Source organism: Camarhynchus parvulus, chromosome 1, assembly GCF_901933205.1.
Source record: "Camarhynchus parvulus chromosome 1, STF_HiC, whole genome shotgun sequence".
In the NCBI taxonomy this organism is placed as follows: Eukaryota; Metazoa; Chordata; class Aves; order Passeriformes; family Thraupidae; genus Camarhynchus; species Camarhynchus parvulus.
Genome location: NC_044571.1, coordinates 70,853,667 through 70,878,830, shown reverse-complemented (window position 1 = coordinate 70,878,830; position 25,164 = coordinate 70,853,667). Strand labels below are relative to the sequence as shown.

The 25,164-nt window shown below is 35.4% G+C and overlaps 1 protein-coding gene across 2 annotated transcripts in view; it reads left to right on the top strand.

Moving 5' to 3' along the window:
• Positions 1-25,164, top strand: part of TNFRSF19 (TNF receptor superfamily member 19) — a 57,220-nt gene that overhangs the window by 20,500 nt on the left and 11,556 nt on the right. For both annotated transcript variants that reach the window (XM_030952167.1, XM_030952262.1), the window contains 2 exons: positions 1,264-1,442; positions 4,106-4,191. In XM_030952167.1, coding sequence (XP_030808027.1) covers positions 1,264-1,442; positions 4,106-4,191 — 265 coding nt within the window. The remainder of the gene's footprint in view (positions 1-1,263; positions 1,443-4,105; positions 4,192-25,164) is intronic.

Below are 25,164 nucleotides of genomic sequence, written 5' to 3'. Positions count from 1 at the left end.
AAAGCCTTGGAGAGTCCAAGTGTGTTGGATCTTGGAGAATCTGAGAGTGTTTCTAAAGTTTAAAAGGTTTTTTTTGCAGCAGATTTGGTTAGGTTGGTGACTTCGGAAAATGTTTTTTATATGCATCAAACACATGCATGTTTATATGCATCAAACTGGTGGAAACCTCCTCTGAAGTTATCCTAGTTCAACATTTCCTGCAGCTTTCCCACTGGGAAGATGCTCTATTCTTCCACTGAAAACACATAGGAGAGCAAGGTCTCCATATTGTACCTTTCCTAATTAGTTCTTTCTGGCAATTTGTTGTGTTGCCCTTGCAGTTTTGTGGTGTATCACTAATGCATGAAATCAAACTTCAAAGTACCAAGCAAAATTGATAGGATATTTGTATGATAAGAGGGAATAGCAGCTCCTAGTAACTTGATAATTGCTAAGAAGTTGTTTGATAGTTCTTGGTAACCAGTTCATAGGATTCAGTCCCCAAAATTTTACATATGGCTTGGTGTTTATGTTTGCAGCTTGTCCATTGTATTAGGTGCCCTTTGGCAAATGAATGGAAAGAATGCCTTTAAACTGCTAAATTTGGCAGAAATAACCAACCATAACAGTATTACTTGTATAGTAACATATTGTGCCCCCTGTGATCTACAGATCTATTAAACTTTTCTGACAGTTTGAGAACTGTGAGAGCTGTAACAGACTGAGTTTTTGAGATTCTTAGTGGCTAAGCAACATTTTCTGCCTAGCTGATGGTCATTAACCAGCTCTGGTTTATTTGGTAACAGAAGTCCTAAGCTTTTGAAGATCAGTGCACTCTCTTTGGCAATTAACTTTGTTCACCTTAGCTATGAACCTTAATATCAAAGTGCTTCTTTGCTGTTTTTGTAACTGAGTAAGTGCCTTCATACTTCACTTGTCCCAGTTTCTTCTCTTTCACATGACTGACCTAATTAAAAAACAGACAGCTCAATAATTCTACCATAAGCTAGTAATAATGAAACTGTGGGAGTCCTTGAAGCCCTTTATCATTCAGATACACAGTGGTTTCATGAATAAAGTGGATGACTAAGTATTACTTATAGAAGTAAGGGAGATTATTAGCAGTGGAAGACACATTTGAACTTGCTGAAAGGCTGGCTTTTGTCTCGAGAAAGACCTACTCTCAGTAATAATTACACCAGGTCTTCATTTTATCCCAGCATTCTCCTCTTGTTCACGCTTTCAGTGACTGAATAGCTTGCTGTTGCTTGTTAATCCCTGCAGGAATGCGGCTTTGGATACGGGGAGGATGCACAGTGCATGACATGCAGGCCAAACAGATTCAAGGAAGACTGGGGCTTTCAGAAGTGCAAGCCTTGTCTGGACTGTGCTTTGGTTAACAGGTTTCAGAAGGCCAACTGTTCTGCCACCAGCAATGCACTATGTGGGGACTGTTTACCAGGGTAAGACCATTTCTGAAGATGAGACTTGAACAAATTCTAACCCGATTTACATTAAAATTGCTTGTTCATGTTTTCTGGATAAATGTTGGTACCCTTTGTGTATGTATGAAGGTCCTATGTTCTAATCTTGGCCTTACTGTATTATCTGAGCACATAATTTTTGAATTGCAGGAATTTTTATCTCCAAAATGGTTTGATAATTACCTACTTGGTCTGTGAGAGTATTGTCTGTACAGCACCTGAGCAAAATACCTCAAACAGTGTTACTGGTGATTTAGTTCATTGTTATAAACATTTAAACATTTGAAAACATACACTGCTATCTTCTTCAAAAGTTATCACATTATTTGCTTGCATTTTTTCCCCTCCTTAGGTCAATGCCTAATAATTCTCTTGCACATAGATTCTTAGGTCAAAAGCAGTGGCTGTGGTTTACTGTCTGAAATTTCTTTCACCTTTCTTTTCTTCAAAATTCATAAAGCATGATCCTAGCTGAAAATCATAAATTAATCTGAAAGAATTGTTTGCTGAAACTGCTGTTATAAATCAAGAGCTGTGCTTCATTTGTTGTCCTGTCATCCCAAAACTCTGTTACTAATTTTCTCTGTTTGTACTATTAAATCTTAAGATCTCAAAAAGGCTATTCCTTCTATTGTTGCCAAGGTCTGATATTATAAACACCTGCCATAAATTTGTAAAAAGACATTTTTGTTGCTTTTTTGAACTGGTAATGTAGCTGATAGGAGTAGTGTATGAGAACTGATTTGCAACTGTAACAGGCTTTGTATTTTCAGAGTATATATTTCAGACATGCTTAAAAGTTCATACATTTGTTTAGTATCTATATTTCAGCTGTTTTATTTTATGTGTATATATCTTATTTTTTTTTAACACCAACTATCAAATACTTGAACACTGTTGAAGCTTCTGCCATTACTCTTTCTCAAGTTAGAGGTGAAATCTCTTCATTTAAAAGCACTTAGTACAGGTTTGGTAGCTAATCTTAGCTTAAGTCACTGTGCAAGAAGGTGCAGCCCCAGGCATTATAGATGTTACTCACAACCACTTTTGATAGTACTTGCAGCCACATGGTACATTGATTTATGCTCTTATAGCGTATTAATATATACTTATTGTAGGGCTTACTTGGTTGTCAGCAGGGAGAAGATTTTCTTCTTCTGTAAACAATATAAGCTGAATTTTGGAAGATGAGAAAGGATTAAAAGAGAAGCCACATTAGGACATGAATTAAAGGTAAAGCTCAACTGGAGGACATGGGAATGCTTCTCAGTATTCCAGTCAAGAATGCCTCCTAGATAATTGTGTTGAGTATGTTTTAAAATGACAGCTGCTTCCACAACCTGAGTTTTCTGGCAGCAAAGCTGGCAACTGGAGGAAGGAGGGAGGGAGTCATGGCCATGGTGAGGGTAGTCATGGGACCCCTGGCCTGGATGTTTTGAGCAACAGAAGTTCAAAACACACCACCACTCATACCTGTCCTTCAGTTTAGATGCTGCTCAAACAAATGGAGGGTACAGCTAGGTTAACCAAATAGTTTAACTGATGTTTACCTCTCAGCAGTCTTATTTATTTCTGTTTTGCATGGGTTTCCAACATGCCATTCTCTATTGTTCAGCTTCAAAATACTACAGTGAGCATGTCAGCTAGGAACAAATATTAACACATTTTGTTCAGAGTAAATGATCACAGTGACCCCTTCAGTCTTGCAGCCAATGGATCTGTTTCTGTTCACATTGATAAAGTGGGAGTTTCTTGAGGAGTTGGAAAGCTGTTTGCATTAGCTGATAAAAGCTTCATACTTCAATGGCATTTGCAGTGTTAGGAATATAACATCAGTAGAGTTGGCACCTTTTATTTAATGCGCCACTACCACTACATGAAAATGGTCATGTACTCATCTTGAATAGGCCACTGCTGCTGATTCTGTCTTAGTACTAATGAATGGTTGAAAGACAGACAGACCTATTTGATTAGGAGCTATAGGTAAGTTCTCTAGAGGATGTCATGCATAAAAATTTGAAATACAGCATTATAAAGTTCTGCCTTTTCTTTGGTTCTGCTCTTGTTCCCTGATTGGGAATGTAGGGTTTTGCCAGTCACTGTAGTCAGTATGATCTTCAAACATTAGCTCAGTAATGAAGTTCTTGAAGGGTCTTTAAATAAAATGTCACTGATATCCAGCCTGTTATATATTTTTAGAGGTGATAATTACCTTGTAATATATAGATCAATCACTTAACTTTTAGTTTTTAGACATGTAACTAAGCTTGCATAAGGTAAGTTCTTAATGCGTGTCATTAATATATGTTGTGATCTGTGTGGAAAATGGGATATTGATTTCTGTCCGAAATCTCCAGAACTGTTTATTTCTTCTGTGAATATAAGATGATAGTGACCATGCATTTGGATTAACAGATCTAGATGTTTTCCTCAATTTGTTTTCAATCTGTCTTGTCCTATTAATTAATAGCTACTGTACTTTTGTTTACTTTTATTTTCTTCTGTTTCCTGATTGTTTACATTGAGACACTGATTGACAAAACTTGCAATTATAGAAGATTTTGTTAAAACACCTGAATTATTTTGTGAGGAATAATAACTGGTTTCGATTAACTATTTTTTCACATTCTTCTATCTTCTAGATTTTATAGGAAGACTAAGCTTGGAGGCTTTCAAGACATGGAATGTGTTCCTTGTGGTGATCCTCCTCCTCCCTATGAGCCTCACTGTAAGTGCTGGTTTTGCTGTTTTCTCTTTTAACTTAAAGCCTGGCAAAAAAAAAAAATCAGTCACAGTTACAAACTCTTTATAAAACTAATCTTCTTGTTAGTAAATGATTTTGTTCATACATTTCAGCAGGCCCAATACTATCATTGAGAAGTTCCCACAAATAGCCAGTCCCATGCTGATAAACATTCCTGTCACACCACATAGTCAGGGAGTCTTGATTCCACTTCTGATCTTGTCTTTTTTAATTTCTGTGTTAATGCCAAAAGAAAAGCAATCTTCCTAGACCCTCTGACAACTATCAGGTAGGGTAGTATGCTTTCCTGACCCCCAAAAAGGTATTTGTTGATATGTTTAAAAATTACTTTGATACTACGGTTACAGTGAGAGAGAACAATATAGATAATAACTTTATATTCTGTATACTGTTAAAAGGAAGTAATTGGTTTGTCTATTTGGTTTTTGCCAATGAGAAAATTAGAATCTCTTCAAAAGGAGAGAACCTCTTTATTCTGTAGCAGAAGCCTTGTTACCACTTCTTCCAAGACTGTTGGTGGTCTGTGTTGCATCATGTTTTTAATTCAATGAAGAGTGAACTATTCTTTTTGTGTTTATTGCTGTCTACTTTATAAAATAAAAAAATACATGTGATTCAAAATAATTATGTGGAAAATCTTGGGGTTACTCGTTTGTTTCTGTAACAGTGAAGTTATGTTTTAGGAATTTTTTTCCCCTAGTTCAAATTGGAACATTTGTTTATAGAAAGAATAAATTGTCAGGGTCCTGAAATATTTTATGCTGCTTTAATAAATACACACAGTCTCCTATAAATATCCTTTCTTTTTTTTTTAATTGTGTAAAATTAAAATAGAACCAAGAGTATACTGTTTTGCATGAAACCCATACTTTTCAACAGTTTTATATTCCATTAACTTCAATGAAATAATTCTTCTTCTTCAGCATTTCATATATTGCTTAAATAGTCTTTTTTCAAATAAACCAAACTTTCTTCTATTTTTTCCATCCTAGTTTTAGTGCCTTTTGGGTAATAAACTTCTAAAAGCAGATTTTCAAACATTTTCTAAATCTATGAAAAGTTTTAAGGACTGCAACACTCAAAGCCTGTAAATCAGAGAATAAGTCAAATAAGTTCTAATGTTTGCAGCAGTAACTCATGCCCATGTATAACACAAGCCTAGAAAGTAAATTCAAAAATGCTCAACTATTTTTGTAGTCTAGACAATATCTTAGTGTGTTTAGAAAGAATGTTCTTAATATCAAACACTGTCGGGTTTGATGCCAAGAATGAAATGCTGATCTCGACTTACTGATGTAAATCACTCAAATTCAATGAGTTGCAGAAGCTATTTCTAGACAGAGTATAGACAGACCATTTCATATATGTATGTATTTTAATTCCTTCAACTGGACAAATTCAGTATCATCCCCTTCATCTGTTTTTAATCTTTTTTTATCTGAAAAAAAAAAAGAGAAAGTGAAATGTAAAGTGGAACAATGTTATTCTAATGGAGGATCTCTAATTCATAAATTCATTTTATGTGGTTTTTTCTTTTCTTGTTTGTTCCCTTCTAAGAAAGTGCGCTCTTCAAACATTAATTCTGATCTCTAGCATAATCAAAGACAGGAAAGAGGAAATTATCTCCCTTATCATTCAGCTTTGACTGTAGTTAGTGACTTGTGTATTTAATATTTTTCAAAATCACAAGTTAATATTTTGAAAAGGTGATGAAAGAACAGTTGCCAAGTCTTCTGAAATAACTCAGATTGTTTAGTTTATAGTGATTTGGCTTTTGTAATTGAGCCTGAGCTTGAATCCTAAATTGAACCATTAGGAAGCTATTACTCACTTTAAATGGACAACAGGCAACCCTATGGAAAAGAGCATTTTCTCTGGCACAAACTGCAGTGGTAAATCCAGATTAGAGACATTTTCATTCCCTACTCTCATGGCTGGCACACCACCTTTGGCTAAATGACAGAAGTGGTAACAGCAAAGTTGTGAGAATTGGCAAGTATTTCTAGCTTTTAGAGAAGCAATAATAAAAGGTTTGAAATCATTAAAATGTTTGTTATTTGCATAGTAACCACCCGTTAAAATCCAAAGTAACAGAAATCCTACATGAAGTACAGTTGCCATATGTTGCTGTCATTTTCAGAAAGCTTTTGTGTTGATTCTTCAGATTCTAACAGCAGCTGCCTCAGTTTTGGGAAGTGTATATGCCTTCCTCAAGCAACCTAGGAAGTTTTTCCTACAACAGCCCCTAAATGAACTGAAGTACTTTGGAGTTTTACTTAGCATCATATAGGGGAAAAGTAAAAAACATGATTCTGTAAGGCTACATAAATAATGTGTAGAACATTTTACATGTAATGCTGAAAATGTTAGTGGTCTATTTCAATAATGGATATATTTTGATAGTTAAGACTGCATTACCTGAAGCTAAGTGGAGACAGACCATTAAGTGTGTGGGACAAGCTCTCAATAATCAGAGAACTAAGTTCTAATTCTCTGGCTTTCTTATCCTTCTCTCTTTCCACTGTGAAACTGAAAGTCAAATATTAGTGCAGCTAGCTCTTATGTTACAGATGAAAAGGAAAAGTTTAAATGTCCTGTTTCAATGAATTAATTGTCCTCCAAGGTGTGTGGCAATCTTTTGTTTGCTTAAGAACATTACCATAAGGGCACAAAGGCTCACAGCCCCCTACCTGGACTACAGGCTCATGTTAAAGCTGAGACATGGATCAAATTCTTTCTAGTAGCAGTTGATTATTACCCAGTTAGCTATAAATCTAAATACTTGCTTTTATCTCCTTTCTGTAGACATTTTAAAACAGATCTGGCTTAAATATTTACTCATGAAAAAATGAGTTTGTGAATTGCTGGAGGCAAAGTTGAAAGGATTCTATAATGAACAAGTAAAGAGAGTATTAGAGGCCAGGAGAATTGCTATCACCTTTGTGCAAACTTTAAAGGGGGACACAATGACTTATGTGTATTTTTAAAATGTCAGCCAATTAAATACACAATTATATAGTTATATTTTAATTTACTTAGTTCAGGTAAATAAACTGTACAGACCAATTTTATGTATTTGGTCAGCATCTAAACATTAGAAATGAAAGCATGTCTTTAAAATTGTGATTTATGCTCGCTTTGTAAACTGAAGACATTTTTCTCACCTGAAGACTTTTTTTTTCTCAAAAAAAATTCTGTCATTTCTGAATGACAGAATATGAATTCTTTAACTGGGAATTAGAGTGGAATTAGAATTTATCATAGATGTAAATTCTGAAATAGAAGGTAATATAGACTGTCCGAAACGTTGAAACAGTAACGTTGATATGGTTCAAGTATTCTTTTTTCTCAGTACCAATTTAGATTTGCAGAGTTCACTCTCCTGTCTGCTCAGGCCACTGTTGTGCTTTCCCCACGGTTATGCTTAAACTGTTACTGAAACTGCTCAGTAAGTTGGACTGTGAATCTATCTGTGACAGAACAGAATTAAAATAACTCCCCTTCTAAAGGTTATTTTTAAATCTAATGAGCTCATTGACCTCAAAACACTTGTGGTGGCACAAGTTAAGGAGAGATGTGGGAATGGTTCAGGTAACGAGCAGATTTTCTGAAGATACCATTGCTTTCTTGGAACAACCATTATGTTTTCAGCTAGTCTGTCTTCGCAAATAAACAAACAAACAAACAAAAAAAACCAACCACCATTAGAAATCGTACTGACCTTCTTTCACTCATAAGAAGATGGCAGATTAAAATTGAAGCAAGCGAATTATTATGTCAGATATTCTTAAAACTGGTTCCTTTTGTATTGTTCAACTCAAAATGCAGAAAAACCCCAGAGTCACAAGAATCCTTTAGTTTCTGGACAGGCTTTCTACTAAGCAGAAGAGCCTGTGGCATGGACCTTTTTCGAGATGTATTACAAAAACAGTTCCTAGAACTTCCACATTAATGTTCTTTCTGTATCAATCTAAAATCAGTGATGTTCCCATTTTATGTGCAAATTCAGTGTAGAATTTGGCTGTACAAACAGTTTAATTTGGAATAAATTGAGAGAGTCAAGGAAATGAGAAAATTAATACCTAGGCACAAGAGAGTATTTTACAGCCAGTCAGCCCCCAAAAGAACAGACTTGTGCTTTTTTTTCCTCTAGTGACCACACTGTTACATTTATAAAATTACTAATTTTTTACATCATGAAAAATTGCACAGGAAATTTCCAGCCAAATTCATTCTTCCTTCTCCATGACTATTTCTGCTTGTCTTCACGGCACAGATCAAGGAGCATGGGAATCTGGGGTGGACAGGATGGGGGAGGGATACCATTCCGTGTGGAGCTTGGGAAACTAGCCTCTACATGTTCCAAGAAATAAACACATTCTTTGCTTCAATGAAGCAGAAATGTTTTGTTGAGTAAGTCACAGCAGTGGACATATCTGCAGTTTGATTGTAACATCATGTGCATTTGAAATAAATTGGCAGTCAGGTCTAAAATTGCTACTTTGCCATGAACCAGATTGATTTCAATTATAAAGAATGTCTCAAGCTAGAAAAGAAACATTTTTCTACTAAGGTGTGGAATAAAAGTAGAGACTATGGCTTGTTGAGCCAAAATACATGAAGAAGATCATTAAATGTGAAAACATTTTCTTGAGGCATCCATATCGTACCTGCTTTAAATTTTGTTCCTTTAAGGAACTCCTATGACATTTTGACTGCCTTAACTAAGGTTGATCACAAAGTTCCCTTTACAAAAAAAGTTCCCTTTTCTTGTGTAGATTTTTTATTAGTTACTTTCTGTAGGTTTACAGTATTGTTTTATCTGGGAAGTAAATATAAGTGAGTTGGAGCTGAGTGTCACTCTTCAAATCTACAAGATATGTTGTTTCAGTAATGGAAAGTACTGTTTAGGGGACAAAATCTGGTGTTATTTCCTTCTTCCTGGTGTTAAAAGTAGATGGTGTAGGAAAAGTAAGATTTCACATAGATCTACTTATTTACATTAACAAGATTAGGATCTGTGACTTTGCAAACTTTCCTGTGAGTGTAATGGGTATTGGGTGTAGTAGTCCCACATGGATATTCTTCCAGTAATTGGGGGTATGCAAGGACTAAACATCAGAACAAAGAAGCTGAGAAGCTAGAAATTGCAGTCTGCAGGGTTAGGACTTACCCTGTTTTGTAAGGGGGGAGTTGGAAGCTTGCTGGCTACGTGTCTATTCTGTAAAATAATTTCACTAGTGGTAAAACAGAAAAATCCCACTGTCTCAGCTTTGCTGAAACTTTTTATATTATTTCATTAAACATAAGTACAAGTTTATAACTTGAGAGTAACTTTTGGATGACATTCAATTCCACATTAGTTCCACTGTTTATATAGTGGATTTTTAATTTATTTGTGTCACTTTCTTCTTTCTGTTTACAGAATTTTGTGATTTTAAAGCTGTCAGGCTCCAGATAATGTTTTTCCATCAATTGAGTTTTTCTGTAATTTTATTTGGTTGCTTTGTACAGTAAACTTTGTATTACTAATGCAAAGCAGCCTTTCAAGGAAGGCTACTTAAGTGCATGAGGCAAATGGCATCTGAAAGTATATAGCAAGTGAAATTATTCCTAATTATTTGGTTCTGTTCCGACATATACCCCCTCCTTATTTCAGTATTTGTTCTGATTTGAGATTACCTAACAGCATCTCTCATAGGCCTCTTTGCCATTTTGAACACTGTGATAGAAAGCAGCTGGAATATTGCATAAACCTTTCACAACATTCATAAGCAGTGACAGCTAATTTAAGTACAGATAATTGCATCATTAGCTTATAAATATCATTACTGTTTTATTACAGAGACATTGCCTTCCCATTCTTTCAAAACTGAAATTTAGACTTTTGTAAAAATGTAGTAAGTCAGTCTGATATTTTCCATATGTGACCTGATGATAGAGTAACTTACCTTCAGGAAGTCTGAAACAAATTCCATGAGGTGTTTAAGAGAGATGAGAATTGCTATTCATGTCTTAAAGAGTTTTATTACAATTTCATTTCTTTCACTCGTCATAAAGAGAGTTAACTTAGGAAACCTAAATGTTTTTAGTTCATTGTCCTTGGTAATTGAGTTGGTTCTGATCCTTTAGGGTTCATGTATAACTTAGAGTCAAACGGCTCCTTTTCTTACTGTTCTGAATTTACTTTATATGTTGGGATCCTCTTCTAAAAAAAGTTGTAAAAAAGAGAGGGGGATTTTTTTTTATTTTAATAACAGAGGTATTACCACTAAAATGAGTTTAAATAGTTCTGAAGCGTTACTTAATGGAGAGGAAATTCAAATACAATGCAGTTTAATCATGTTCTAAAACTTTCCCAGCTTACTCTCATCAACTTTCCTTGCATGTACCTCTCATTTCTGTGCCTATATGTTTGGAAACACTTCATTATGTAGCTTGTTAACACTACATATGTATTATGGTTAGTGGACAGAAATAGTCAGAAGTATTTCCCTCGTTTCTATCTGCTATCCAGTCTACACCGCTTAAAAAAAAGGAAATGAAAAAATAAAACCAAGCGTAAACAAACCAAAAAACACCACAAGTTTTCCATAGAAGAAAATTTAGCTTATGAATTGAAATGACATTGCAAGGAGCTGCAACTCCCAAACCTAACAGAATTTCTGTTAAGTAAGCCAGACACTTCACCAAGGAATTTACCAAGGATTTACCCAGGAATCAAGATTTGGAAGCTGAAGTTCTCAGGGCATCCAATCAGTTTAAAGTGTTGAACTTCTGCCCACTTTTGTGCACTATCCTTAAATGTTTTCTACCATTCCGTTAATTTCTTTTACCGTGGAAAATTTGTTTTATCAGAAAGATTTCTAATCACATCTATTACAGCTTAATTCTGCAAAAGTGTAGGTGTGAAGGCTCTTCCAATGAATTGATTCACATACTGAGTACTTCTGTAGAACAGTAGTACTACGTGCTACAGTATAGCATGGCTGTTCTCTTATGAAAGTCTACAGTAACCTCAAGTAATGAATGTTTGAAATTTATCTTCTTTTCTTCTTTGAAGCTCTTACAATGACAATAAGCAGGGTCCTTAATTTATGCCTGCTACCTAAAGTCTAACTTAGATTTCTTTGCACAGTGAAATTTTATTTCATTAAGTATGTTTCAAGTAGCCCAGTTCAAGCTACAAACTGAAAGAACTAGGCTAGTAGCAAATGCTTTAGGGGTATCTCACTATGGGTAACATTAGCCCTGTCAAGCATCTAGAGGTATGTAAGGCATAAATATTCAAATAGACCCAGGATTCTGACTCCAAAATTCCATCACCCACTGCCCGGCTTGACAGCTACCTAACTGTGCAAACATTTAAAAACCCAAGGGACCTACAACAATTCATTTGGTCTCCAGGAGTATTCCACAATTTCTGGGTCCAGGAGGCTTGGACACATTGCAGCTTTAGTTTAGGCCAAAAGGTTTGATTTACCTGCTTTGCCCTGACTGCCCTGGAAGGAAGTACATATGCATGGAGTGAGCAGGATGCTCTAAACAGGTGTATAACTAGACAATACAGACCCCTTTCTCTATCACAGCTGATCCAAGAGGTAATGGAATTGGAATTTAAGGAGGCACTTCCAAATTTCTCTGTACCCTTCAGTGGTCATCCAAAGGCTTTTGTAGCACTGACCAGTTACATGTGCTGCCACTGAAGCCATCAGGATCTACGAACTAATTGCTCTGTTGCTCATCTCTGAACAATCTGTTCTGTGGTGCCTTCTGATGGCAAACTCAGCAGAGCAGGTTGGGATAATGTCTGGCTGTCCTTTTCTTGGTGCCTTCTTTGAATGCAGAATTCTTCCCTTACCATGTGTGTTGGCTGCTGTTACTCTGGTTCTTACATCACCAGTGTGTTTCTGTCCCAGGTGTGTTCCCAGCACTGAGGATGCAGCCCAGGTGATGCCTGCTTGGCACTGCAAGGCCTGGGCCTGTTTGAGATCCTGGTTTCATGCCTTCTCAACATAGCAAGTTGCAATACAGCTCAATACAGTTCAACAGGCTCTAAGATTGCTTGTTGAGATAATTACAGTGTTTATAATTTTCACGTTCTGACTGCAACCCAGTCATGATTAAATAATAGAATCTAATTTACTACTCACAGCTTTTCAAAATGAGGGGGAAAACATATCTGCTCTGTTTCCTGTTTGGATATCCTGATGAAAGTGTACTAGTAAGACTGTTCTTTTTTGGAGTAGAAATTGTTCAGGAAGTTAAGAATTTGAGTTGTGTTTTTGAAGTACAATTCAGGCTATAAAATAGTGAATTTCCATTTAAATTATTATCTGACTAATCAACTCTATTCCCTTCTTCATGCTTTATGTGTATAAAGTACAGGTGATTGGGTCAGACTTTCTCTTTCAATTATTCTGCTCTTTAATCTCAAATAATGGGCAGTCCTCTGTTTTGGTTGTTACTACCTTTGTATTATTAGATGCATTGAGACTGACCAGCAAGTCATAAGGGAGGTCTGTTGATAATATCCAATGGAAACTTAAAAAGCTGAATATGACACTGTAAAGGCTCTGCAAAGGTTTGATGCATTGCTTCATGCAGTATAATGAATAATCCTCTACATCAGGGAATGAATCTGCACAAAAGAATCACTAGAAGACATTCTGCTGTGTTAACTGGTGTGGGTTTAGCCCCTTTTAATTCAGAAATGTATTGTCTTCTTGTCTTTCCCTCATTGTAATTGCATTTACACTTCTGAAATGCAAATATTTTCTGTGTAAAAAGACAAAATATCCTTGATATAAAAATAAATATTTCTGTGGAGTGTGCAAGACCAGGATATGGTTCAGTAACAGAATTTGCAGTAGAAATACAAAGCCAAACAAAATTTGGATTTTAATGCATGTGTCTTGGTAGTATTTCTGTAGGCTTTAGAGAACTTGCTTTGAATCCCCCTTTTCTGTGTGTCAGTTTCCCAGCAAATGGTTGAACCTTTCCTTTAACTACATGTGGTAATTATAATATGTGGTTTTTCTTTACACAAAACATGGTTTGTTAGATTGATTTCACACAGGTTTCCATAATTAGAGCTGTGTGAGATAGATTGTGACACGTTCTTCTGGATCAAAATATAGACAAAAATTTCCATACTGAAGAGTTTTTATATATGAAGGAATGCTGTAGTTTGTGCAACAGAGGAAAACTACCAAAATGGAAAAGCCTAGTTCTTTCCTAGTCCTTTCCTGCTGTTACTTTGTGCAGGCTTGGGATGTAGCACAAGTGGGATGCAGCCATAAGGTTTTCTTTTCCAGAATTAGATGAGCTTGTGTCCCACACTTGTGCTGATTGTCTCTCACAGATACTGCTGCAGTTACAAAAGGCTTTATTGCTCACAGCCAAACATTTCCTGTCATCCTACATTGCTCTCTTTTAAGTTCTGAGTTAAGAACTGGGTTGGCTTTGTTGACTGAACACCTATCCCAGCGCTTGGTGGTTATTATTGAGGACACGGATCATTTCTTTAATGCCTGCATCACACTAATCTCTGGATCTATACAAGAATTTTCCTTCCTGACAGTTTTTATTCTTTTTATTTCTTTGGAAACTGCTTTTTCCTCCCTTGCTGTGGAAGGCCAGATTTCTGAGAAGAGGGAATTTGCCTTCCGTTGCTTTCGACTATTATGCATTTAAGCGTGATGAATATTGCCAGTGTCCCATAGGTATGACAGTTGTCATTTTTGTCTGCTAAAAATAACTTCAGAATTGTAAATGTAAGTGTTATTGTAAACTTTTTAAGATATATGTTAAGAACAGAATTGTGGTTTTTTTCAGTTTGCTTTCCTAGGTGAACACAGTGTATCTATATTGTTGTCATTTATCCCTTTTTAATCCTTTTGACCATGATGACCAATTTGTCTGTGCTGACAGAGTAACAGATCTCAGACAAAGAATTTTCAGATTTTACAAAAACAAATGAATGGTGAAGAGGGAGCTACATTAGTGCACTTACTGAGATGAGAAGGTTGTGGCATAAACTCCTACCACATTTGTTGGTGGCAGAAAATGTACAGGAAAGAAAATAATGGAAAACAAATTATAATTTCTGAACCTCCTGAAACCATTAATTTATTATGACTGGGGGGAAGGAACAGAAAAATTTGAATATTAAAGTTTGAAACTTTAAGAAAACCATCTATCTAATATAAAATCTAGATTAGTATTAGCAGTCCTTACTTAGTAAAGTGTTAGCAATAGAAATATTAAATTATTTCAGAGTGAGAAAATATAATGTAAATGGCTCCATAATACACATGGAAATCATAGAATAAATTAGGAATAGAAATGTCTTTTTTTAACTCTACTTGTTCATAATCTCTGGAAATATAATATATAAAATATATGTGGTCATAATCCAGTAAAATTTAAAGTAGATGAAGTTGATGTGAAGTTTGACCAAGCTGAAGTGCTCAGAGTGGCCTTGGCTGTCTAGTTTCAGCATGAGAATTGCACTAATTATATGTAATCCATTTTTATCTACTAAAGCTTGTGTTGATGTATTTTGGAGAGAACACAGTATTCCACTGTGTTCTTGGAAAATCCATTCCTTGTTTCTTGTTAGAATATGATGGAAAGTGTATATCTTGAAATGAAAGTAGAAATGTCAACATGTGATTTTTAAAATAAATTGAATCAAATTTCAATTATTTCATGAATTCACATCCCAAGATCATGCAGCTGATAATAGGAGTTCACATAAGCAGTACCCATCTGGCCTTCAGAAGGTTGTATCTGATCAGTTCATGACAACACATAGGGCATATTTTCTATCTTTGTTCTGACTCACAGCTGGCAACTCTATCTGCTAATCCCAGAGAAAGCTGCAGCTGGAAATAAAAACTACTTTTGAACTTGCATATCCTTTCCCAGAGATGTTTAAAGCCTTGGAGATGTGTTTCTTTTGTGATCCCTTTTAAATTGGTGAATTAATTGTTGCATTAAGAGTGAAGTCAAGCAATGAATCCTCGAATTCATATTGTTAGACCATGTTTTATGTAACAAAAGCTAAGAATGACCAAAAAATAGTTAATTTCACATGCTTTCATGTAATAAAAACTCACTGTAGAGCTCACTTCTTTATTACATTTTAAAAATCCTTATTACAGAATGATGAAGAAATCACTGTATTCACTTCTAGCTTGTTCATCTAAAATGTGAACAAGCAGTTTGCAAGCATATTTAGTTTTGTTTCTTGACACTGTTAAGTACAGTTAGAACATTAAATTCTCAACTGCAGACTATGAGAATTTCAATGTGTTTTTTCAAAGCAGCTTACCATACTTCAGTTTCTAGTAGTAACTTGTGCAACCTTTCATCTTATGAGTCAATCCTATAATTAGTATCCTTCTTTGCCAGAGGCATACTGCATGTTTGTTTTAGGTACAGAAAGTCTGCAAGAAATTTAACTTAATCATTACTTTTTAATGTAGGAGCTGGTTAGCTCAATTACACTAGATTAAAGTGAGCTTGAAATTCCTGAGTTACAGAGAAGGGGCTAATCTGTGACCTGTAGTGAACAAGTACTATTTCCTATGGTTTTTGCCTTATGTGCACTTACTAGTGTGGGTAGCCCTTCAGCCCAGGCTTGCAGTAGCTATAAACAATTATCTATTTTCTGTATGGAGTGGATTTGCAAGGCTCTTATTTAACTCGGCCATTAGGTTATTCAAAATTATTCCAGGATTGCATGCATTGCAGTAAAGCTGCAGAACATTTTTTGGGGTTTTTTCAATAAACTTTTGCTTTATTGTTTTTAGGGGCAATCTGAAAAAAATAAGTACTGGTTTCAGCTTTTCAGTATTTTTTAGACAATTTCTAATTACAGAAGCATTAGACTGTTTTAAATATATTAATTTAATAACATGCTTTTAAGCTGCATTCAGACTGAAAATACTGGTTCAAATGTATCTCTCTTAATCACACAGGGAATGGTTGCATTAGGACCACTTCAGAAGCACTGAGTTTTGGTACCTCTGGTATAAATCCATGTTGAGTCCTCTGATTTTGGGTACACAGTCCAAGCTGTGACTGGCATATGAATATAAAATACTGCTAAACAAGTGCACAGTAGTGTGTTGGGGTTTTTATTCTACTTGCTGCTGGTAGGTACTATATGACTCAATGATCTTAAAGGTCTGTCTCAACTTCTAAGCCTCCAGTGATTCTAAATTGCTCAGCTACAAAGTTCTTTGGCTGTGTTCCACCTAATTTTTTTGTTTTTAAGAAAATACAGAAGTAAACACCAAATCCATCTAGGCTCAAACTTTCCATACTGCCAACTCTCTATTAAGAAAATCGTTGTCAATCAAAAGAACACTGAAATACCACACCAGAGGACTGGAATTACCTGGAGGACTGGAATGTATTGGAAGTAGGATAAAATGCAGTAGCCTTATAACAAGAGTTGTGTGCTGAGGACCTTAGCAGTAATGATTCATTATAAACCAACACCTCATGAGCTGGGAGCAGCCTTATAGAAGAAGGGCCTAATGTTCTTACAGATCACTTGTATCCTTCAATTATTGTCCTCTACTTTGCTCACCTTTAATTTTTTTGGGTGATAGACCTCACACATTCTCACTCTTACTGGTTCACTTGTGCTAAAGCAGTGTACTGCCAAACTCCTCTTTAAAAATGATCATAGAATAATCTCATATGTTATTTTGGGCAGTGATATGTGCCTTTGAGGTATAGTCCATGATTATTTCCTAAAAACATGAGCTCTTAGAGCTTTTTTAACTAAAGGGTGGTGTCCACCAGTTTTAGTGAAGTTTCATTTTAGTCCAGTGGTATGATTCTATGTGCATATTACTGAATGGGATTTATAGTTACCCTGTCTGCATGTGGAAATTTAAGATTGAGTTAATGCACTCTAATTTGGGCATCTAAAATTTAATGCTTAGCACTGAAGTTGCCAGCCCAAACTCCCAGTCAGGGGTGAGAATGAGGTACCTCAAGAGTTCAGGCAAGCCAGATAAGGTAAACTTCAGTGACTAACACTAAGCAGTCTTTCAAGCCTTTTCAGAATAATTACTTCTCAGGAGATTCTGTTTCTGGCTTTGTTTTAGAAAGAGAGCCTATGGTGTCTAGCTCTGGCTTTGTCTTCAGACCTTCAGACTTCTATAGTTATGAATTTCACCTAGATGCCAATATCAGATTAGATGAAAACTGCAATTCCATATTGAATATTTGTGTTTGACTCCCTAAAACCTGATCTTGCTCTTTTTTTAATTAATTAATTTTAAGGAGGAAAATTACTTTTCATAGCGTAGATTTTTTTCACTTCTGCTATATAAGCAAAAACACAAATAAAACATTTAGAAAAATATTTTTCTTACTTTTTGATAAAATGTCTCTTACAAACCAAAGCCCATATTCTAAGAGAACTTGCTAAAGTTAGAATATGCCAGAATTGAGGCCTGCAACCATGAAATTCCCTCATACATAGTTACTCTAATACAGATTGTATTTACATTGTTGTATATTATTTCCCACAGGGCCTTTGTTCACTTAAAGCACAGGATAGCCAAAACCTGTAATTCTGTAAGTGTCACTTGCTCACACTATTTTAAATTCCATGCAGAATGTGAGTATTAAATACTGCTGGAGTTTTCTGGGGTTCTGCCACTGTAAAGAAGTTGTTACAGATTTTGCAGTTGTGACTGACTTTTATCTTTTCAGTGGAAGTGGTGTAAAATGTTTAACATCTGTTAACAAACTGAAACAGAGGAAGTCAAAGGCCCTCAAAGCCCTTCATTGTTTCTTGACAAAACCAGAGTAGGATGCCACCTTCTTGACTGTGAATATGTGTCATGGCTACATCTGTGAGCTGGTGATCTGAAGTTCTCTCTATATGGTGAGATCAAGGGTGGTGTTTAAACAAATCAGACTAATTAACCCTAATTTCTCCTACCCACATACCCCCCCAGCCCTCCCCATCCCCTGTAGAGAAAGTTCAGGTGATAGGTGATTCCTTCCAAAGCAGATCTTTGCTTTGGTCGGATGAATCTCGTTTGCAAAGCTTGACTTTTCAAAGATAACCTTTCAGAATGTCTTCCATATTCTGTGGCTAATTCCTACTGTTAAAGAGGGGAGGTGTTATGTTTCAGATTAAGTAATATAATAAAGCAGGGATCTGGTATATAGCAGCCTTTTGTTCTGTGTAACTTGACTTTCTGATCCCCACAGCTCTTAGTGGTGAATTAATAAATGCTATTGTTATTTTTGATGTCAAAGCTACAGCTTTTTTATTTTAATACAGTTTGCATATGCATGCACACTGATGCACTGTAGGTAATTTCTTTGCAGTAAATTACAGCATTTATGATTTCTGCAGTAATACAACAAGCTGGGGATGCATGGCCAACTTCTAAAGGTGTTAACCTCTGTGTTACAGAATTTTCAAAATTTATATATAATCCCATGTATTTTGTGTTACTTAACCCCCAAAAAAGTGGTTTTAAAAGATCTTGGGATTGCAAAGGTAAAAACTTAAAAAATACGAGTAGCATTGGTTATGCAATTCTTAACCTTAATTCAGAATTGTAATTCAGCTCAGTGGAGCGCATTGTGAAACTGTCTTAATTACATAAACATACTTTTTTTTTCCCTAGTGCATAAGCATACTTTTTGTTTTCCTAGTTTTCCCTTATTTCTCTCCCCAACATGTGCCTTGTGTGGAGATTTTAAAGTAACTTTGTGATATTTAGACAGAATTGTAAGCAGGAAAAATGTAATTGCTGAGCAAGCCTAAGTCTAGTTTATTTAATTTTGTTCCAGTCTACATATCGTGTGACTATCGGCTATGCAAAGAGGGGCCATTACTACTTCTGCCAAAGCTTTACAATCCAACTGAAGAGGAGAAATCAGCTTTTATCTAGCTCAGCTTCTAGCCTGGTGGCTAAAACAATCTCCATGAAGGTGGTAGAAGAGTCTCCATTTCATATGTCTTGGCAAAGAGCTCTTAAGCTTTCTCAGAAGGCAGAAACCCCATCATTACCTCCTCTTTCAAGAACTGCATCTGAAAGGCATTATAAGTCATGCTTGTGATTTGTCTCTTAATTTAATTTTAAAATAAGATCATAGATTTTTGTTCTCCATAGAGTTTTAGGAGAAGTGGAGGCAGCTCTCTGCCTCTGAGTAATTTATGGGAAGAGCAAAGTACATTATCCTTCTCCAGGTTTCTGTATCTATAGGCTGAGCATGGTGACGTAAGGAACTGTGTTACTCATATGACAGATATTTCAGATTCTATTCTGTATTTAACCTTTTCTTCATACTGTATAGGAAGTATGTGACCTAATACAGGCCTCTAGCTTCCCAGATAGGTTTGTATTTTAAAATTACAGATTTTACAGCTTAACTTTTGCGTACTTAAGCCTTGTCCCTTTGTCACTTTTCAAAATGGATACCAAAATACAATGGCATCAATATTTTATGTGTAATGACTTTTAGATTACCCTGAATTATCTGCAATCTGAAAGTTGTGGACCTTCTTTTTTTTTATTTCTCATATATTGTCTCAGTTTGGAAATAACCTTTTAAAATTTGAATGTAATAAATAGTCCAGTGTTGAACACACATGCACATACTTATGTATTTCCAGATCTCTTTGAGTACTGATTTTTTATTATTCATATCTAATAACAAGGCTCTTTCTGCATGGGATTTCTAATACTTGGAAGAATTTTCTTGGTATTTATATTTTTCATATTTGATAGCAAAAAATGTTGGTCCATTACAGAGAGTTTGAAGAATGAAGTTGTTTCTAACTATCAGGATTTTGTTTTCCTTTCCCAGTTATTTCAGATTTTAATTTTAGGCCAGGAGGCAACAAGGTAAAGGTACTAAAACTTTATTGAATTTTCTGGTAGCTGCTGGAACATTTAGATGTCTGGACTAGATAAGTTATTTGGCCAATTCAAGAAGCTCCTTTTTGACCATAATAAGGAAATTATTCCTGCACCTAATTTGATATTCAAATAGAGTAGTTTTTCTTAATGTATCACTTATTGATATATTCGTTTTTTAATATATAATCACTATTTTCTAAAGCTTTAGAAACTTTATGAATTAATTATATCACAGTATACTCTGCTATTCTGATGACAGAGCAGCTTGCAAACAGAAGTGACATAGCTGAGTACTGTTACCTTTATAAAGAATTTTTTAAGCAAGGACAAAAGCCATAGTTCTTGAAAATGTATTGCATAGATATATGCAATACTTATTGCATAGTGATGTTTATGGAAATTTGTGTCAACAAACTTAGGACACAGTCTTGCAATCATTATGAAATTTTTAGCTTTACTCCCTGGATGTTACCACAGCTGAACCAGGATAAGGAGGGAAGTATTTGGAATAGAAAGTGAAGTGTTAGAAATTACTTCTTGTTGAATCAGAGACAAATACTCTTTTATGACTGATTTACGTGTAATTTCTTGCTTTACTGGGATTTGTACAAATAAATACATAGATGTGTATGGAAGAGCACATATGTTCCCTGCCTAGGGGAAGGCTTAGCTGCTCTGCCAGCCCTCAGTCATGGGCACAGGACAGAGCTTTGCACACTCTCATATTTCAATCTGCTGAAAACCAATCTATGCACCAATCCAACCTCATCACATAGCAGCTTTAAGAGCTTGTTTGAACCTTTTGGAACAGATCTGTAACCTCTATGCATGGGATTCACAATGTTCAATTACAGTTTTGGTTAACGAAAGTGGGTTATTCTCTATGGGCTAAGTGCCTACTCCTCTGTTTACATGCGTGCCATTGTCATTTAACTGGTGCATATGTAGGTAGATTCTGAGGGTTCATGGCTCCCCTCTCCTTCCTTAGCAAAAGGGTGATGGCAGTAGTTGCCCCCATGAACATGATTTGCTTTTCAGCAATGCAAATTCCTCCTCTGCTTATGTGGGCCGTGTCTTGTGGAAGTGTTTTAGGACTGAGAGCAAGAGTGTGTACAGAGACTGAATAGAGCAGAAACTGTCATAAACAGACCAAACTGACTCAAATTCTGCGCAGGGATATTTCATTCTCTAACTGGATAGTCCTAAAGATTAAGTAAGATTGCACATACAGAATACAGAGAACAAAAATACAAAAAATACTTTCTGCTTTCATTTTTTGTTGAAAAGATGAAACAGCTTTCATAGCCTGTGTGAGATGGATAAATTCTAGAGTTGGATTTGAACAAGAGAATAGCCTAAAATAGCGTGTTCTATTTCACAGAACATATCTGGCAAAGAATGTGTTTAAAATTACAAGTTAGAGGTGATGTAAGAAAATAGATTTTCTGCTGTATCAAGCAATCTCATATGTTCTGACATAAGCTTTATGGGACATAAACATATGAAAACACCTAAAAAAGAAGTTGCATTTTCAAGAAAATAGGTTTTGCCGACCCTCAACTGTCAGCAATGTAAAGTTGGCTTCTAGAAGCAAAAGTCAGAAAGGAAATTGTTGACACCACCACAGTCATTAACAGCAACACAGACTTGGTGCCATCAGATCATGCTGGGTGTTTCCAGTTTATGGAGGAGAGATCTGTCTTTATTAATAAGCACTTGTGTTGGGGGGTAGAATGTGTACATCAGTGGTGACACAGATTTCCTCCCACTTCCTCTGATTTTTTTTTTCTTACTCAGGTTTTTGTTATTTGAGGGTAGCAGTGGTCTGAGCTGTTACTCTCATGGACTTTTATATTCACATGCTAGACAATTCTTAAAGTTGGAAGTTTTGTGTATGAAACAATGTTACTTTTGTGCCCCTACAGTGGCTCAATTTAGATCACCATGGTAATACCAAGATTTCACATCTCTGAATTGCTAAAAGAAAAATGTGTAGCAGAGGTTGACTATGCCTTACAGACATTGTAGTGTATATCCAGTACTGTGGAGTTAATATATATTTTAAATTCACATACACAGTGCAATTGTTCTACTATTTTAAACATAAAAGCCTGTCAGCAGCTGGAGTTTGTGAAAATACACAGTGCAAGAGAAATGGCCTTGGAAATGAATAAATCAAATTTCAAACATTTTCATTTATAAGCATATTTCTCAGGATTTCCAAACAATGGATAAATACTTGAATAGTCATTTTCTCCCCCGGGGCTTTTTGGTACATTTATTAAAAAAATAACAAAACCAGCAAAATAAAACTAACAAAAAGAAAAAAATTGTAGTCAGCACTTGGAGCACATTTGAAAAATGTGGTTTGACATGATGAACTTTGGGTGTAGGCTGTGCACGCAAAAGGCTGTCTTTTTACAGATGTTGGGAGACTCTGTCCCCACTGTTTACCACAGTCTCCAACAGTAATTTAATAAAGTTTCTTACCTCCTACTTGAAAGACCGGGAGAAGGGAGGCAATCTGCTGCTTTGTAAAGACTCAAAGATATTTTTGGGGAAACTTGCTTTCCATTTATGTTGATGCTCAGTAGTATATAAAACATACATATTTAATCTCTGTATACAGATCTTGTACATGTAGTGTCTGAATTGTCTACATAATATATAAGGATATATAAAACATCCTTTTGCTGTTCAGGGCTAGGTAAGCATATTGCCTTCTTACTTTTAAATGAATATAAACATTTATTATTTTTTTTTCAAAATGGAGGAATTTCAAAGTGAGCCACATTGCTTGACACTGCCTTGCCTTTTCCGTGGATCAAGGGCACACACACAGATAGCCACTGCAGTGCAGCTGACAGGCAGTAACTTGTTAAATTACATAACTTGAGGGTATGTCTGAGCCCTTAATTCTTGTCAAATTAAGGTTGATACCACTAAGTTGGGCCATTCAACATAAAGGTAATGGGAAAACAGTTTTTGTAAAAGGCAAATATTCCTTTCCCCTGTCGACCAGGAATACCCATATTCCAGGAGTTAGCAGCATTTTAAGCTTTGCATCTTACTTCCAATCCTGATAGTAACAGATGGCACTCTGTACAATGTTACCATTTTACTGCTTTTTAAGTGCAGTTTGGATTAGCTTTGTTATTTTGAGTAAACTCTCTTTAGGTTAGCATTGACTGGACACATTAAGAAAGAAACTCAAACAATAATATTCCACATTTTATTCTCCTCAGCTTTACTAGTTATTATATGTTTCCTGTATCCATGGAAGAAATATACAGCATTGCAAGTTCTGTTTTCACATGGTTGATCTACCACAAAAAGCTTTCTTTTAGGTTTGCTGATTCCAGTAGCAACTGTAATTAATCACGGTTCTGAAAAAATAAATGAATAAAAATGGAGAAAACAAACATGAAATCAGTGACAAAGGAAGTATTTTATATTTTTCCCTGTCTCTTGTTGTTTGGTATAATAGGCCGAAAATTCAGCTATTCTGTTTATTGGCAGAGATTTTAGTGATACAGCTGGGATTCATATGTTCCATATTAGCTGAGTTACTGCTGTTTGACTGCCTTGGATTAACAGCAACTTTACTTGCTTTTGAGAACCACACCTTTGCATATACTGCCATTATAATGTAATATTGATTAATTAAGGGAAGAATGTGTATTTAGGCTTACTGCTCAAAATTATGCAGCAGACAGTTTGATATTTTGGGCAATTCTCCTTCAACATTAGCACATTTTCAGAATATGTTAGAACAAAGACTTAAAAAGGAAATAAACTTCTTAAATAAAATATGGATAATATGCATATGCTTTCCACAATCAGAAAACAGTGTGCACCTCCTCCCTCCTTTCTGAATGTATCCCATCCAGTTCACAAAGTGTTTAATTGCATATTTAAATTTAATCATGTAATAATCTAATAGATGTAAGTAAGTACAAGTTTAAATTTAAAATGCAACTCCTTGCTTTACTGAAGTGGGACCATTAAGTCTGTGAAAAGAAAGAGTTTATGAAAATGCATACATGTCTGAGTAACACTGAAAGCAGAGTTCAGCAATGCCCAACGGGCCACTTCTACAATAGCAATCCACTTCTGAAATGTTGGTCTCTGCAGGGAAGATCACTATCATTATAATTAGAGCTAGACTACAATGGACTGCTCAGAGTAGCTATTCCAAAAAGTTCTTTGAAGGTGAAGATGAGTGGTAGACATTCTCAGGAATAGAAAATTGCTTTCTCAAGTGAAAAAAAATCAACAAAATAAATCTTAAATAGCTAGATGGCTAAAAAAATTTCAGTTTTGCTATCCCTGTTTAAAATGAAATCACTGCATTTCCAGTTTGAATATTGCTGATGGACGTTAAGGAAATACATAACTTATATTTTCCTAGAATACGTAATATGTAACTGTACTTGAAAATAGATGTATTTTGTAAGCAAATGAAGAGACAAAAACATAGAAGCTTCATTTCCTGTGCTCCTTTTCTTTTTTGGGCTTCAAAATTGATAGTTCTTTTTTCTGCAAATTATGAAGGCCTAATTGCTAAGAACTGTTTAGTGCTCTTATGTGCATTAATACAAATAGATGTATTGATATGAAAAATATTTGAAGATGTTCAGATCACTTTTTTTATTGTCTGGTTTTTAAATACTTGTCCAGTCCGTCTTTAACCTTCTAAAGACTAGATCAGGCAGTTAACTAAAATTGAAAACCTGATACCAAAGCACAGTCTGATCTTCACACCAAAGCCAGCACACCTAGCTATATAGAGAGGATTTTATATATATTTACTGCTTCTCACAGATATCCTGGAACTTCATGCAGAATTTTTTTCAGTCTGCTCAAACTATAAACTACAGGTGCAAGAATCCTAGAAACTGAGTGAAAAGTTTTTTCTGTGGAAGATTGAGGTGCTCCTGCCAAGAGCATTTGAGTTACAACAAATTATTATGACACTTATTGCATTTGCTTTAAAAGTAATATTGGAAATTTGGAAAAGAGG